The sequence below is a fragment of the Oryzias melastigma genome, linkage group LG6 (assembly GCF_002922805.2).
Source record: "Oryzias melastigma strain HK-1 linkage group LG6, ASM292280v2, whole genome shotgun sequence".
NCBI lineage: Eukaryota > Metazoa > Chordata > Actinopteri > Beloniformes > Adrianichthyidae > Oryzias > Oryzias melastigma.
Genome location: NC_050517.1, coordinates 17,064,875 through 17,078,276, shown reverse-complemented (window position 1 = coordinate 17,078,276; position 13,402 = coordinate 17,064,875). Strand labels below are relative to the sequence as shown.

Below are 13,402 nucleotides of genomic sequence, written 5' to 3'. Positions count from 1 at the left end.
AGGGCGGCGAGGGCGGGCAGCGGCGAGGGTGAGGGCGGGTAGCGACTGCGGGCCATCCAACGCCGCTTGCGGCTTTAATTATCATTTTAATTGCTCTGATTTTTCCGACTCTGTAATAGTTTTTACTCTAGACAAGAAATGTGTTTTTCTCATTTTAGTCTTTTTTTTTTACCTTGAATAAGTCATATATAAGTGCCTGCACAAGCATGTTTTAAAGAAATTCATAGAAAAACTAAAAGACAGAAAGATCTCAAGGAATTCAAAACACTGCAGAACTTTTGCACAAAAACAGGAGATCACGTTGTTGCTTTAGTCGTGATAGGTGAGCAGGTTTAGGAAGAATTAAATCAACTATCATTTTGCATGCTATCCACACACAAAAAAATGAAATCATTCTTAACTTATTCACTAAGCCTCCTTTCTATTGTCTGTCCAAGCTTCTTTTCCTTCAGGCTCTTTTCCTGCTCTTCCCTGCCGACCTGTTCCCGCTCAAACCTTCAGGCTGCTGATAGTAATGCAGATGATAAAGCCACCACAAAGCTCTCAGCTCTCTGCTGCACCTGTGCACTCCCTCAAGGACCGTGTAAAATCTTCAGTCACCACAGACAAATGCTTTAAACTTGAAAGGCAAAAACTCGTCCTTTTCTTAAAAAATAAAATCATTTTATCTTTGACTTTATGAAACTTTAGACCTTTTCAGGAAAATACACTTTCATGTTTGCTGGCGGAGTGCTCGACTTTCAAAAGAATAAAAAAAAATCTGAATGTATAACCTCAAGTCTTGATTTTACGGGTAATTTTACTGTTTTCGTTAGAGCGTTTAAAGCATTAAATTGAACATTTTTGCAACATTTTTATTTCTATGTCACTATAAGACCTGTTTTCTTGGGTTTACATTTTTAAATCTTTTCTGTTTGGTTAATTGTGTGAATCATTTCTCTAAAGTAGAAATTATTTATTGAGGCATATATGGTTAAATGTTAAAATAAACTAATCTGGTTGATGCATTGAGTCTGTTTATGTTAACATAAAAAAAATCAACAATGGTAACTTTTGCTCTGTGTCAATTCGTAAGCGTCTAGAAAGGAAAAGGACGAATGATTTTTCGATGGGTGCCTTACCATCACCATGTCTCCAGTGAGAGAGTTGGCCAGGTCAGTAACAGAGGAGTGGCCGTCAGCATCTGGGGGGTGACCTTTGGGGCTATTAGCTGGCTTGTTGCCCCTGTAAACAAAAACATAGTTTGACAGAAGGAGCGCAGTGAGAACATGGCAGGAGCGGCGGCGTCAACAGAAAGACAGAACATCTGAGCACACAGGGAGTCCAGCCACCACCTGCTTAGCGATTAAAAACTGCCTATCTGAGAGGATCACTTTGGTCCAAGTTTGCTTTGGATAGATGTCACTTCAAAGTACAAATGTGCGGTCGGCTGCTATCGCGAGCGAAGCCAAATTAAGTCCGCCAGAGATTCCGCACCTTAATGACGGGCGCCAATATGGACAGCTACTGATGTCGAGTCATTTTGGATGGCAATTTGCATGTGAGATGACTCCACCAGTGTGGCAAACATCCACATCTCTGACAAGAAGTACCTCCACCACATCGACAGACACATTTTCAGACACAAAGCACAATCACTAAACTTTAGATAACAAAACATTTGGTTTCCACAATCAGCAAAAAGTTTCTGATCAACACCGATTCCCTTGGAGGATGAGACACACAGCAAATGAAGACATATATATAGCAACATGACGTTACTATAACAACAGTGGACAGATAGGTACAGCAGTATGCAGAGGACAGAAACTCTCCGTTTCATTTCTTTGTTACGTTGACAACACAAATGATTTCTGGAAACACAAAAGAGAGAGCAGGGGTCTCCCTTGGCATGGCTGGCACAAAGGTACACATGTTAATAGATGTTAGGCTGACTTCCTGCAGATGAGGATGGTTGAAAACATGTGGGAGAAACCATCATCCCTATGTTCATCATGAAAACAAGAACCACAGAGTGTAGAGAAAAGGAAACCAGAGGACAACAACTTATAGAAGAGTAGATTGATTCAATCGATCAACAGAGTTTAAAGCAAACACAGAGCAGGAAAGAGTCCGATGCAAAAGTCCTTGTTAATGTATGGTGACACACCAGAGACACTGTACTCCATAGAGGTGGCTGGTTGGGAGAAATGGAGAGACAGAGCACAAAAAACACAATTAAATCAATGAAAATGAGGAACAGACACACACAGAAAGGGACAGACAATCAGACAAGAGAGGATGCTGAAGTAGCAAATGCACATTTTAAACATAATGATAACTGCTGATAAGAGAAGCAACGTGAGGAATACACAAGCAAGCTGAAAATTATTTCTCTGTACAAGAAAAGATAGCAAGTGTTAACAGCATGAACAATATGAAAACCAAAAACCAAAGAGAGAGCAAACTTTTTACAAACACCAGAACATTAGAGAGAAAGTGAGCTGCAAGAAAAGATAGGAAATGAAGGTAGGAAAGCCTGTAAACACAAGAGAGGCTTAGTTTGGTCAGTCTGATAAGTACAGACAAAACGGAAGAGCTACGCACACACAGTAACTCTCAAAACATGCTAAAAAAGAGAAGAAGAGCACAAAAAATAAGAGAAAAGGACAAGAAATAAGATTGATCATCAGGATGCGGACAACAAGAACCATCCCTCTTTAAGAGGAGAGCTCAAAAGAAAAGAAGGAGATAAAATACCATATCAAAAAAATTAAAATCATTGTAAACACAGAGGGGACAAATAGTAAGAACATGGGAGGAGCACATTTAGAGTGTTACAAAACAGGGAGTTGAGGAAAAATCCCAAAACTCGAAGAAGCTTCTCAAGAATAACTAGATTTTCCAACTATTTAGCAACACTCTAAAAGAGGGGACCGGGGACACAGGGGCCAAAGCAGAACCTGGCATTGGCTACATGTGCATATTTAATATATGCAAGTAGTTGTCACTCAGAGAGTGAAGGCAATGCCTTGGACAGGCAATAAGCAAGGAGCCCACAGAAAGTCTGTCTGTCTGGCCAGCATTTACTGTCAAGCCTTTCCGAGATGGTTTCGTCGGACGCACTAAACTGCCGATTTGGATGAAAGTTTTCTTTTTTTCTTTTTTATGCTGATTGTAATAATGTGAGCAGATTTGCAGAAGACAAGGACAAAAAGTGAGGTAAAATATACTGACAGTTTAGACAGACAGAAAAAGCAAGCAAACGAGACGAGCAGACAGACAATCACTTCAACCAGCAAAGGGACTGCAGCGAGACGGGCGTGAAGGAGGGAAGTTCTCCACCAGGAACCAAGGAAGGCAACGGCCTTACCGTTACTCCTAACTGCAGGCGAGTTTGAGTCAAAAGGAGATTTAAGTCGGCACCTCCCTCCACCTCCTCTTCCCAAGTATCGATGGGAGAGAGAACATCTTCAATTATTCATCCTCCTTCATGCTTCATTCAGGAGTTGAGTGCGTTCTCAGGTAAGAGCCACTGCAGCCAGAAGAGCGGCCACTCTAGCGGCCTCACTCCTCGGTACCTTCGAGGTGGCCTTCTGCTCCCTGCCTTCAGGCTCTTTTCATCAAAGCGGTCAGGACTGCTGCTTTGTGGGAAGAAGAGTAAGTTTCCTTCTCCAGATTCTAATTATATGACCTGGAAATTAAGTTTTTTTCTTTTTTTAAATCAATTTTCTTTTAATAAATAGATAAAGAGGGGAATATTAATTGTGGCAGATGGTGGAAACACAATTGGTGGCTGTTGGTGCCAGAGCCTTTTTTTTTCCTCTTACCCCTTGGGAGCTGATTTGGTTGATATGATTGTGTGAAGCCTGCAGTTATCTAGAGTATCCAGTGGGAGGCAGAGTGGACTTAGATCAGATTCTCCCACAGCTAAGACACAGAAAGTGGGCTGTTGGCATAGCAACGACTCTTGAAACACAGACCATACATATGGGGGTTTGGGGTGTGTGTGACAAGAGGCTGTAGGGAATGGGCGCACCGGGAAGGGGGCGTGTGTTCAGAGGGTTGCAACAAACAGGCAAACACACTGAGAAACAGAGAAGGTTTAGGATATATGACAGGTACGGGTGAGCGCCTCGCAGACACACACATTCACATGAGCGGACATATGGAGGCAGGCGGGGCCACTTTGGGTTTCACCGTCCTGTGATACTATCCTGTTTCGTTACCTGACCGAGGGCCAGCAGCTCGAAGAGGGGGGGAAGGGGAAGAAAGACACTCCACTTCTAGGCTGGAGAGAGACGCGAGAGAAAGAGCCCAACCCATCCCCTCTTTTTTTTTATTTTCTTTTGTCAGACATTCATACCCCCCCCCCCAACCACCCCACTGCAAACTATCACACTCAAAACAAACACTGACACCATCAAGTGATGTATTTCAACGTCTGCGCTCAGTTTCAATGCCACCCACTTGATCCATAATTCTTTAAAACGTGCAGCATGTTTCCCAGGATGACAGTGAGAACCACTGCACGCCGTTGCTTACATAACTCGTCATCCTCATGAAACACATCATCCTTCACACTGAAGTCAGCCCGGCTGCACTCTCCTCAGAACGCAGATATTAATATGGATGCTCTCACTCTTGTCTGTTTCATGCATTTACAAGCTACTGTATGTATTAATGTACACAAATAAACATAAAACCTGCAGATTTTGCATAATGCATGTGTGCATTCTTACTAATCCTTACATTTGTCCCTTAAAAAAGCTGATTTTTATTTATTTTTTTATCCTGTAAATGTCGAAAGATGAGTAAAGCATCTTCTTCAACTCATTGTTTTGCCTCCCTTTATGCTCTCCCAAAACACTCTGCAATTACGCATTCATACTTCAGAGCTCAATTGCAACAACTAAGCAATCATCCCAGGTAATATCACCTTTTCTAAAGGCCCATTGAAACCCCAAACAGGTCCGGCTAATGTTCTAAATCGTGATTAATTTGAGAGATTGACTCTGCACCTGTTCTGAGGCAGGGCGTCGGCGCTCCAAATGCACCTAACAGCTTATCTCCCCCCACCGCCGTCCAACTATCTTGATGTACGAGAAGAGCATGTGTACCAGCATGTACCTGCTGGCCGGAGTACAGCAAGTACTCTCTCAGTACTTTCACTCAGCAGAGATGGATTTTCACGTGGAATTTTCCTTTTCTTCTCCCCCATTCTCCTTTGACCCGTTTATATATGGATGGATGCATATCCTCCACTCGTCCTGGTTTAGTAATTCGTTTTTCCCTGGCTTAATGCAGTCGACTCTCCCTGTGACCAAATGCATGTCAACATTCCCGCCGCGATGCGCGGATGAGCGCGCTGGCCACAGGACGCCGCAGCCTTGGGGACCGTCTTAAGCAGACCCCCCGAAGACTCTGCTGATTAATTAGGCCTGCAAAATCCATCTTGCAGGAGGAGCGCTGTGTCAGACTAACATGGTATAGCATAAACAATTAGCATGTTTATGCACGAGCACCCAAACAGATTCTATCATCCTGACACAAATCAATATGGTGGGTATTTTTTATTTTCTTGGCATATAGGAAAATATTCTGAACTGACTTCTTTAGAAAGAGCAAATATTTGTTGGCCCAGAAGTGAAAACACTCAAAAAGTCTTAAAAAATAGCAATTTAAAGCTTCCAACAATGAATCTACTAGTTTCTTTCTGAAAACACAAAAGGAAAAATGCCCACAGCACAAAAAACAACAAAAAAACACAACACATTCAAAGAGCAGTAATTCAAAAATAGAAATATAAATAAATAATAAAAAAATATAAAATATTGAAAAAGAACAAGAAGAAGATCCCTTTAAGAATTTAACAAACTGCTAAAATAAAAAAATCAAAGTACGAATTAAACAAAAAAAACTACATCTAATCTATTTACAATAATCACGCTTTTTTATGTTGTTTTTCAAATCTCAGATGTCGCCTTGTTTTTCACCTCAGGGCCTCTGCATGTACGTGACCTTAGAATGACCGAAAATTACAGAGCAGAACACACCAGCACATACAGATTTACCTCCGCCGTCTGGAACTAATGCAGTTAGAGCACAAACACACAAGAAAGAACTTAAACAAACAACACCCATTCATATTGATTTAGCTAAAGGGGCCATAACTTCCATTGACTCTGGTTGTCTTTTATGTCAAGCTAAGCAATGTAAAAAGCTCATAAATTATTAGGCGATATTATGTAGCCCACATGACAATTAACAGTCACAGAGTGCATTTTGTCTTTAAGGCACAGAAATAAACATACATGTCTATTAATATCTGCAATGAAAAAAAGGAAAAAAACTGCTTTGACTTACATGAAATGATGTAACATGCATGGGTGAATAATTGAAAAGCCACAGGCAAGTGGATTGAATGCTATTATGGCGCAAGGATACACATTTGTCTCCATCTGTCCTGAACCTGCTCAGTGTTTGACTGTTCGCTCTACTAAGAGACGGATCTCAATTTAAAAGTCTCAGGGTTTTCGTGCCTTCTCTGCGGAGAACCTGCAGTCTGTGCTCACTGAATCGCAACTGAAATGTATGAGTGAAGCCCAGTGAGGCATTAACAAGCCGCTCTAGCATGCTAATTAAGCCTTCTAAGAACCACAATCATAGATAGCTAATATAAACATATCATCCTTTCCTCTTAGTCTTCTGACCAACACTGCAGTTTAAACTGTCAGGCTGGTCCCGACACACATCATAAGCACATAGCCACTCAGTATGCTGCTGCCTAGCCGCTGTGCTCACAGGGTCAGCAAATGAGTGCCCACAAAGCCATCATGGCCAGTGGGAGAACGCCGTGGTTATACGGATTGCTTTTAACTGTAGTCAAACAACACAGAAGAATTACTCCGTGTTGTTTGTGCTTCAAGCACTTTACATACATTTCTCCCTGACTAAGGTTCTTAAGCTAATACCAACACAAGGCCAGCAGGCTGCAAAACCAACTGAAAGGAGTGGATTACTGAGGTAAATCCTGGTTCAGCTATGGGTTTAAAGGCCCTTGACGTTGGTTACTTTCTACTGAACTGTTTCTATGTGAACCAATACAACTAGTTGAAAAAGGTATAATAAAATGTAGTTTATTGTAGGATTTTAAAGTAAATGTTGCACAAAATTTTGTTTGTTGTAACAATATCATCTTTTCCTGTTCAATAGTGCAATTCAAAATCAGGATTTGCACCAATGAAGAATTGTTCAAAACCTTCTGCTAACACCAAACACTTTATTGTGTTATTCAATACTATTTGGAATTTGGTTGAAAGTTTGATTGAAAGTTAATCAGTCTAAACAGAAGCAGGAAAAACTGCACAGCAGCCTTCCTAACATGAGGTTTTAGAACAGTAAACAGCAGTAGGAGCCGTTTAGTGGTGGTGGTGAAAATTCCTCTTTTGTTTTATTGGGCACAATCCAAATAATCTCATAAGATTAGATTATTAGGGTGCAGGTTCGGTTCCCACTAATGGTATTGTGGAAAAAAAAGAAAAATCATTTTTTAGATGCATTGATTATGATTGATAAACGATTCCGAATCATTTTAGGAATTTTAAATAATAGATAATCAAAAAAATGTACATGATTTAAAGTAAAATTAACAACTAAATGTGAAGCGTCTTTGATTTTGGATTGTCAAACAAAATATTTTTCATGTCAGAATTTTTAATTTTTATGATCTCAATTAAAATTGAACATGTATACAGATCTTTTCTTTTCTTAAAAATAGATAATATTGGTCTAGTGTGTCGTAGTAAAGAGAAATGTTTCTAAAACAAAAGGCAGATCTGGGAGGAATTGATAATTGTTTCATAATTGCATCGAATGCTGGTAATTATACGGAAGCAGAGGGTCTGTCATGAAATAAAAACAATAGATGATTGCTAAAATAAAAACCACATGAAGGAAAAAATCCTCTCCCAGGTTTATTTTATTGCAAAAAAAGATATTTAGTTTTCTTTGTTGTTCTAATTTGCACCTTGGTGATTGTGTGGGACATTGCCTATCTTTGCTGTATATATGACCTAAATAAAAGACAATAAAATAATGTTCTAATTCTGCCCAACTGGAGTGTATTTTATTAACAAACACATATTTTGAAAGGTTTCTGAATAAAACGTGATGCTATGATAATGGCTGTTAGACTGATGCAGGAGAACTGCTGCCTCCAGTACACGTGCAGCTTTTTTTATTCATCAGTAGCAGAGAGAATTCTCTTTGATGTTTGCACTGATGGCGTTAACGTTCGTGAATCACATTTACTAACCACATTATCTCCAGAGGATCTGGGTTTACCTTTGCCAGTGACGCCCAGTTCAAAGCAAGTCTAATAAATTTAGGAGGTGTAACATGAGAAAGGCAGGTGGAGATGAGTGATGGGGATGACACGCGCTTAGGTGATATGTCTCCATACAGGGTGTGGCAGCATGAGACGAGAAAAAAAAAGGGTTTTCTCACGTTTTGACTGTTCTCTGTCATCACATCTGAACAGTCTCGACCTTAGAACAAATCTAAGGTGTTTTTGTACTCATGGCCACACGCTACACTATTCAGACAAAACTAATGTCTTTATGCATTTACAATTCTAAACATGAAAGGGCTTCATATTTTATTGCACTGATAAAAGAACAACAAACCTACCAGAGGCTCGCTCCTATCTCTGTCTGTTGCTGCTCTCTCTGTTGCTTTTCCCTAATGACACTATCATTCACTTAATGACAACTTTCTTATGGAAATGTACTCAGCTGCCTTTGATATCGCGCCCATTCTGCTATTGTGTCGTACTTTGTTGTACTGAGAATGTACTCAGATGTCTGTTCTTTACGTTATACCTGCCCTGAACAGGAGCACATCTCCACCACAGGCAGGAAATGTGACTCTTCTTAACAGAGCCGAAAAACATTTTGAGGTTTCAATATGAACTCTCTTATACTGCCAGTGTGTAATGATCCATGGTGACATCAAATCAACAATAAAGTGTTTTAATTTAGTTAATCTAAAAATAAGTCACTCTGAGGCTTAGCATTCGAAGGCCTTGGTTGGATTCCCAGCTGGGACCTTTCTGTAAGGCGTTTGCATGTGAGCACTCCGGCTTCCTCCCACAGTCTAAAACATGCTTCTGGGTAAATTAGTTACTCTAAAGCTGAGGTGTCAGAATCTAGGCCACATGTTTTCCAACCAACCTGCTGTTGAAGCTCTTTATTGGCTAAACACACCAAGTCATCAGCAGCAGATAAAGGAGGATTTTTGGAAAACCAGCAAGAAGCTGGCCCTCGAGGCCTGGAGTTTGACACCCCCCCTCTAAAATGTGCCTAAATGTGCATTTGTGAGTGTGAGAGTGAAGTGTGACAAACTGGTGATAACACATTCTCAATACCAACTCGTCATATATGGGCGTATGGTTTGGGCCCCTCTGCGTCACTTTTGTGGGTGTCCCCAACTCGTCGCTTTTTTGACGTGCCGGCTATTCCCAATAAATTAGGGGTCTCTAACCTCCGAGCCGCGAATCAGTACCCTACTGAGGGTCAGCCACAGACAGGAAAAAAAAGCATACTCTATTCAGGGGTCCCCAACCTATGGGACATGGACCAGTATCAGTACCGGTACAAGTTCTGTACACGGACGGGCCCGGTAACCTAACCCAATACCGGTTCTGCATCCTGAGGGTTGGGGACTCGTGATTAAACGGTAACAGCTAGCACGTTAAAAAAGGACAAGTTGGGGACACCCAAAACATCAAAAAGTGAAGCAGAGGGGCCCCGAACCATACGTCCATATATGTCGAATTGGGAGTGAGAATGTGTAGGTCCAGGGTGTACCCCACCTTCACCCAACAGTAACCGGGACAGAATCTGGTAACACCTGTGACCCCAAAATAGATACAGCAAGTTAAGATGGATGGAGTTACTCTAATGGACTCATTTAGAAACAGTACAACACACTGTGAGGTACAAATTCAAAATAGCTGCTTTTTCTCCTCTTGTGAGCCTATTTATAGAGAACAATATGCTAATAACATGATTGATTAAATCATTCTCATCTGTGAAGTCAGCACTGATACCACAAACAACTTCTACCTTTAGTTTCCAGGCTGTTTCTCAATTTAGCTGCCAATTAAAGTGTATTAAAAACACTCATTATAAATTCAAATGTGTCATTTTATAAACAAACAATTAAATAATGACTCAAATGGAATTAGTGTACGTCTCAGCATCGCGACAGACGAGTTGGGTCATTTGACGCTTTCATTATAAACAAATCTGCACTTCTTCTCTCTTGTAAACTGCCAGTCATTAAGTTCAGCATCAAATAAATTAAACGAACTGCAAGCTAATCCTAAAAATGATCCACAGTGTGGCCAATTACTGTTAATCAAGATGGATCCTCCATGCTGTTTAGTCTAAGAACAGATTTCTGCACCAATTTCAAGGGGGTGAACAGGCAAAAATGACTGTAAAAGCATGAACAAATATTCCCCCTCTTTGGCTTTATGACTGACATGGTAATCCTGAGTAATGAAGTTAGTTTGGATGTTCACAAACGCAGCATTTGGGCAGAGTATTGGTCACAGAACGCTTGGGGGCAAAAGGACTGAAATGAAGCGAAATAACCGAGACAAACTAGCTGTTGGCATAGCGATGCTGCAAAGGCAAATAAATAAAAGGGAGATTATTTGTTCAGGAAAGAACAATTCAGGCAAGTGTGGAGTTTCACACTGCAGCTGTGCAGTCTGGGTAAGAAAGCAGCCACCATCTGTGTTGTAATGGAGCCCTGCTTTCAAATCATGTGTCAAACTGATAAAAGACGTATGAATGAGGAATAATCAGTGTGACGGCTAACATCAGAATGTGTTTGCCGTTTTAACTCAAGCTATGTGCTATTATCTATTTCCGAGGTGTGTCTAATTTCTCAGGGTATGAAGCGAAGTAAAAACGCTCTAATTGGGCTGCAGGGGAAATTGAATCTGCTGCAGGCGCCTGAGGCTGGAGCAAACACAAGATCCACTCTGAAGCCTCGGGAGGGGGGTACACACCGCTACAAATGATCCCAACTACTATCTGTGGCCATGAAATGGCTTGAGCTGCTTACTTCATGCAGCATGTACTCATTTGTTAAAACTGTTCCAATCCATCGCTAGAAAGCAAAGCCAATTACTCCGATCTGAGCAGGGGCTGGGGCATCTTTGTGAATTAGAGGAAATATTTTTGACTTCTAGTGTGTAAGTTGGCTGACAAGGAAGGCGGTTATTTTTAGCCGCATGTTTATGTAAGTGACTAACATGTTGTGGAATAATGAGGAGGCTCTCTGGGTCCTCTGTGGAGCTACAGAGACGAGACTCTCAGCGCAGCAGAGGGTGATTGAAAGAAGCTAATGAGCACGAGGGGAGGAAGAACACAGGAGCAGGAAGGACTGGGATAATAAAAGCATGAAAATGCAAGGGAGACGCAGCAATTACTGGTGGGAGGTAAAAGTGAAAAGAAGAAAAAAAAACGAGGAAAATGGTGAAAAATGTCATTGTGATCCAAAAAATAATTATCATGCTCATGAAAAAAAAGACTACCACCAACTTGCAATACTTTTATTTTTAGCACTGTTATTTATAGCATGGAAATAATCTGATCTGAGTGGTTAAAATTGTGCATTTCAAAATAAGATGTAGTCCTAGAGACGATCTCACTTCTGTGATTTATGAGCTCATTACTGCTTTTTTGGCAAAGCCCCAAAATGTTTTCTCATCTTTGCACCTCAGCATTATAAAAATGTTTTTTTTCAATGTTAGGTTTCATAGTCAGCTCTCAATTTTTTTTTTTTATTACAAAGCCGTGAGGTGCTATTTCAGGTGCACTTCTGTGGCTTCTAAGTGCAGTGACTCACTGAAAATACCTCAAAACAAACTCTTCTCAACATAGATTCTGAAATCATCTCTTATTTTTCTTCATTCTTGCATCCTCTTTCTCGCACACCTCGAAAAAAAAACAAAAAAAAAACAAAAAAACACTCACTCTCATACATCATCTGGTACCTCTTCTCAGGAGGGGGCTCCTGATTGGCTGGTGGGGCAGCCTGCGCTGTTTCCTGCAGGTCAGGGATATTGGCAAAGTCATCTTGCTCTGCCACACCAATGGCCAAAGCCAGGACCACCAGCTTCCCTTCACTGGCTCCCCACAAAAGAGCACAAGAGGTAGAAAAACAGAGACAGAGAGAAAGGCCAGAAAAGGAGTCCAGAAGCGAGGGACAGAGGAATCGAGTATGAAGAAGATGTGGTGCAAGAGGGAGAGGACAAGGAGAGGTCATTTTAGGTGGCAGTGACAGAAAGCTGAGTAGTGGCGGAAAGAAACCCAAAAAAGTTAGCACTCTGTCCAGGGAAGGATATTAGAAAGATTCGTTAATAGAAAAAGGCCAAATTAATAAGAAAATGATGATTATTTTACTGATGTGTGCTTACAGGTACAGCCTGTATTCACATCTCACACGTAACCGTGTGATTGGTTAATCGTTCCTAATGGATGTGATATTCAGCAGCTTGCATATCAGCCTCCACACGTGTAAGAAACGACACACAACCCACGCAGGACCATTTACCCTGTTCCCTTCCCTCCTGATTCACCTCTCCCTCTGAACATGCAAGGTATGTTTCTCCTGAGTTAAGATTTTATGAAGTCTCATTAAGGAGATCTGGACTAATTGTTTCTATTTGAGCTCTGGAGTATCTGGAGGTGTACAGAGTGTCACTATTTTCTGGGTCACTGCTCTCTCGCTCCTCTCATTTCATCCTTCTTTTTTTCCATTCTAGCAGAGTAGCTTTCCAAATCCCCCGTTTCTTCTTCATCCCTCTCCCCTCCGCCTAATTCCCTGCCTCCTCATCACTGCCTCCTTTCCTCCTCGCTGTCATACACACCGCAAGTTCTGTAGCTTAAGCCCTCCGCCGCTGTACCGGTTCTCTGCTGAGAAAATTTGGGACTGTCAAGCTGTGGTGAGATATCGCCCTAAAACTTCACAATTTAATCTTTTTGCACGCCATTGAAGGCTTTTTTTTTTCTTACTGCTGCTGAAAGGCTGTTTATTAGGCTCTGTGTCATACATGGAAAGGAGCGGCTTTCTCACACCTCTGGGCCTGATTACTGCTTTTGTTAGCAACACAAGTTGTTCTCATAATCTGTCAAAGCAAAATTGTAAATACACAGCTTTTCAAATAACATTTAGGTCAGTTAGCTCCATTCAAAATGTATCATTCTGTATTTGAAACTCTTAACATGCTAATAGATGTTAATTACAATTTTAAAATAGATCATTTTCTGACTGACTTTGGAACTTATTTCACATAATGACATCCAAATTACTGTATGACGTCAGGAATTTTTTGTTGTTTTAT

The 13,402-nt window shown here is 40.9% G+C and overlaps 1 protein-coding gene across 1 annotated transcript in view; it reads right to left on the bottom strand.

Moving 5' to 3' along the window:
* Positions 1-13,402, bottom strand: part of syt7a (synaptotagmin VIIa) — a gene marked incomplete at its 3' end in the record, with an annotated part of 93,842 nt that overhangs the window by 14,345 nt on the left and 66,095 nt on the right. Inside the window, exons 7-8 of the mRNA XM_024280710.2 lie at positions 12,053-12,184; positions 1,122-1,224 (exon numbers count right to left, since the gene is read on the bottom strand). Coding sequence (XP_024136478.1) covers positions 1,122-1,224; positions 12,053-12,184 — 235 coding nt within the window. The remainder of the gene's footprint in view (positions 1-1,121; positions 1,225-12,052; positions 12,185-13,402) is intronic.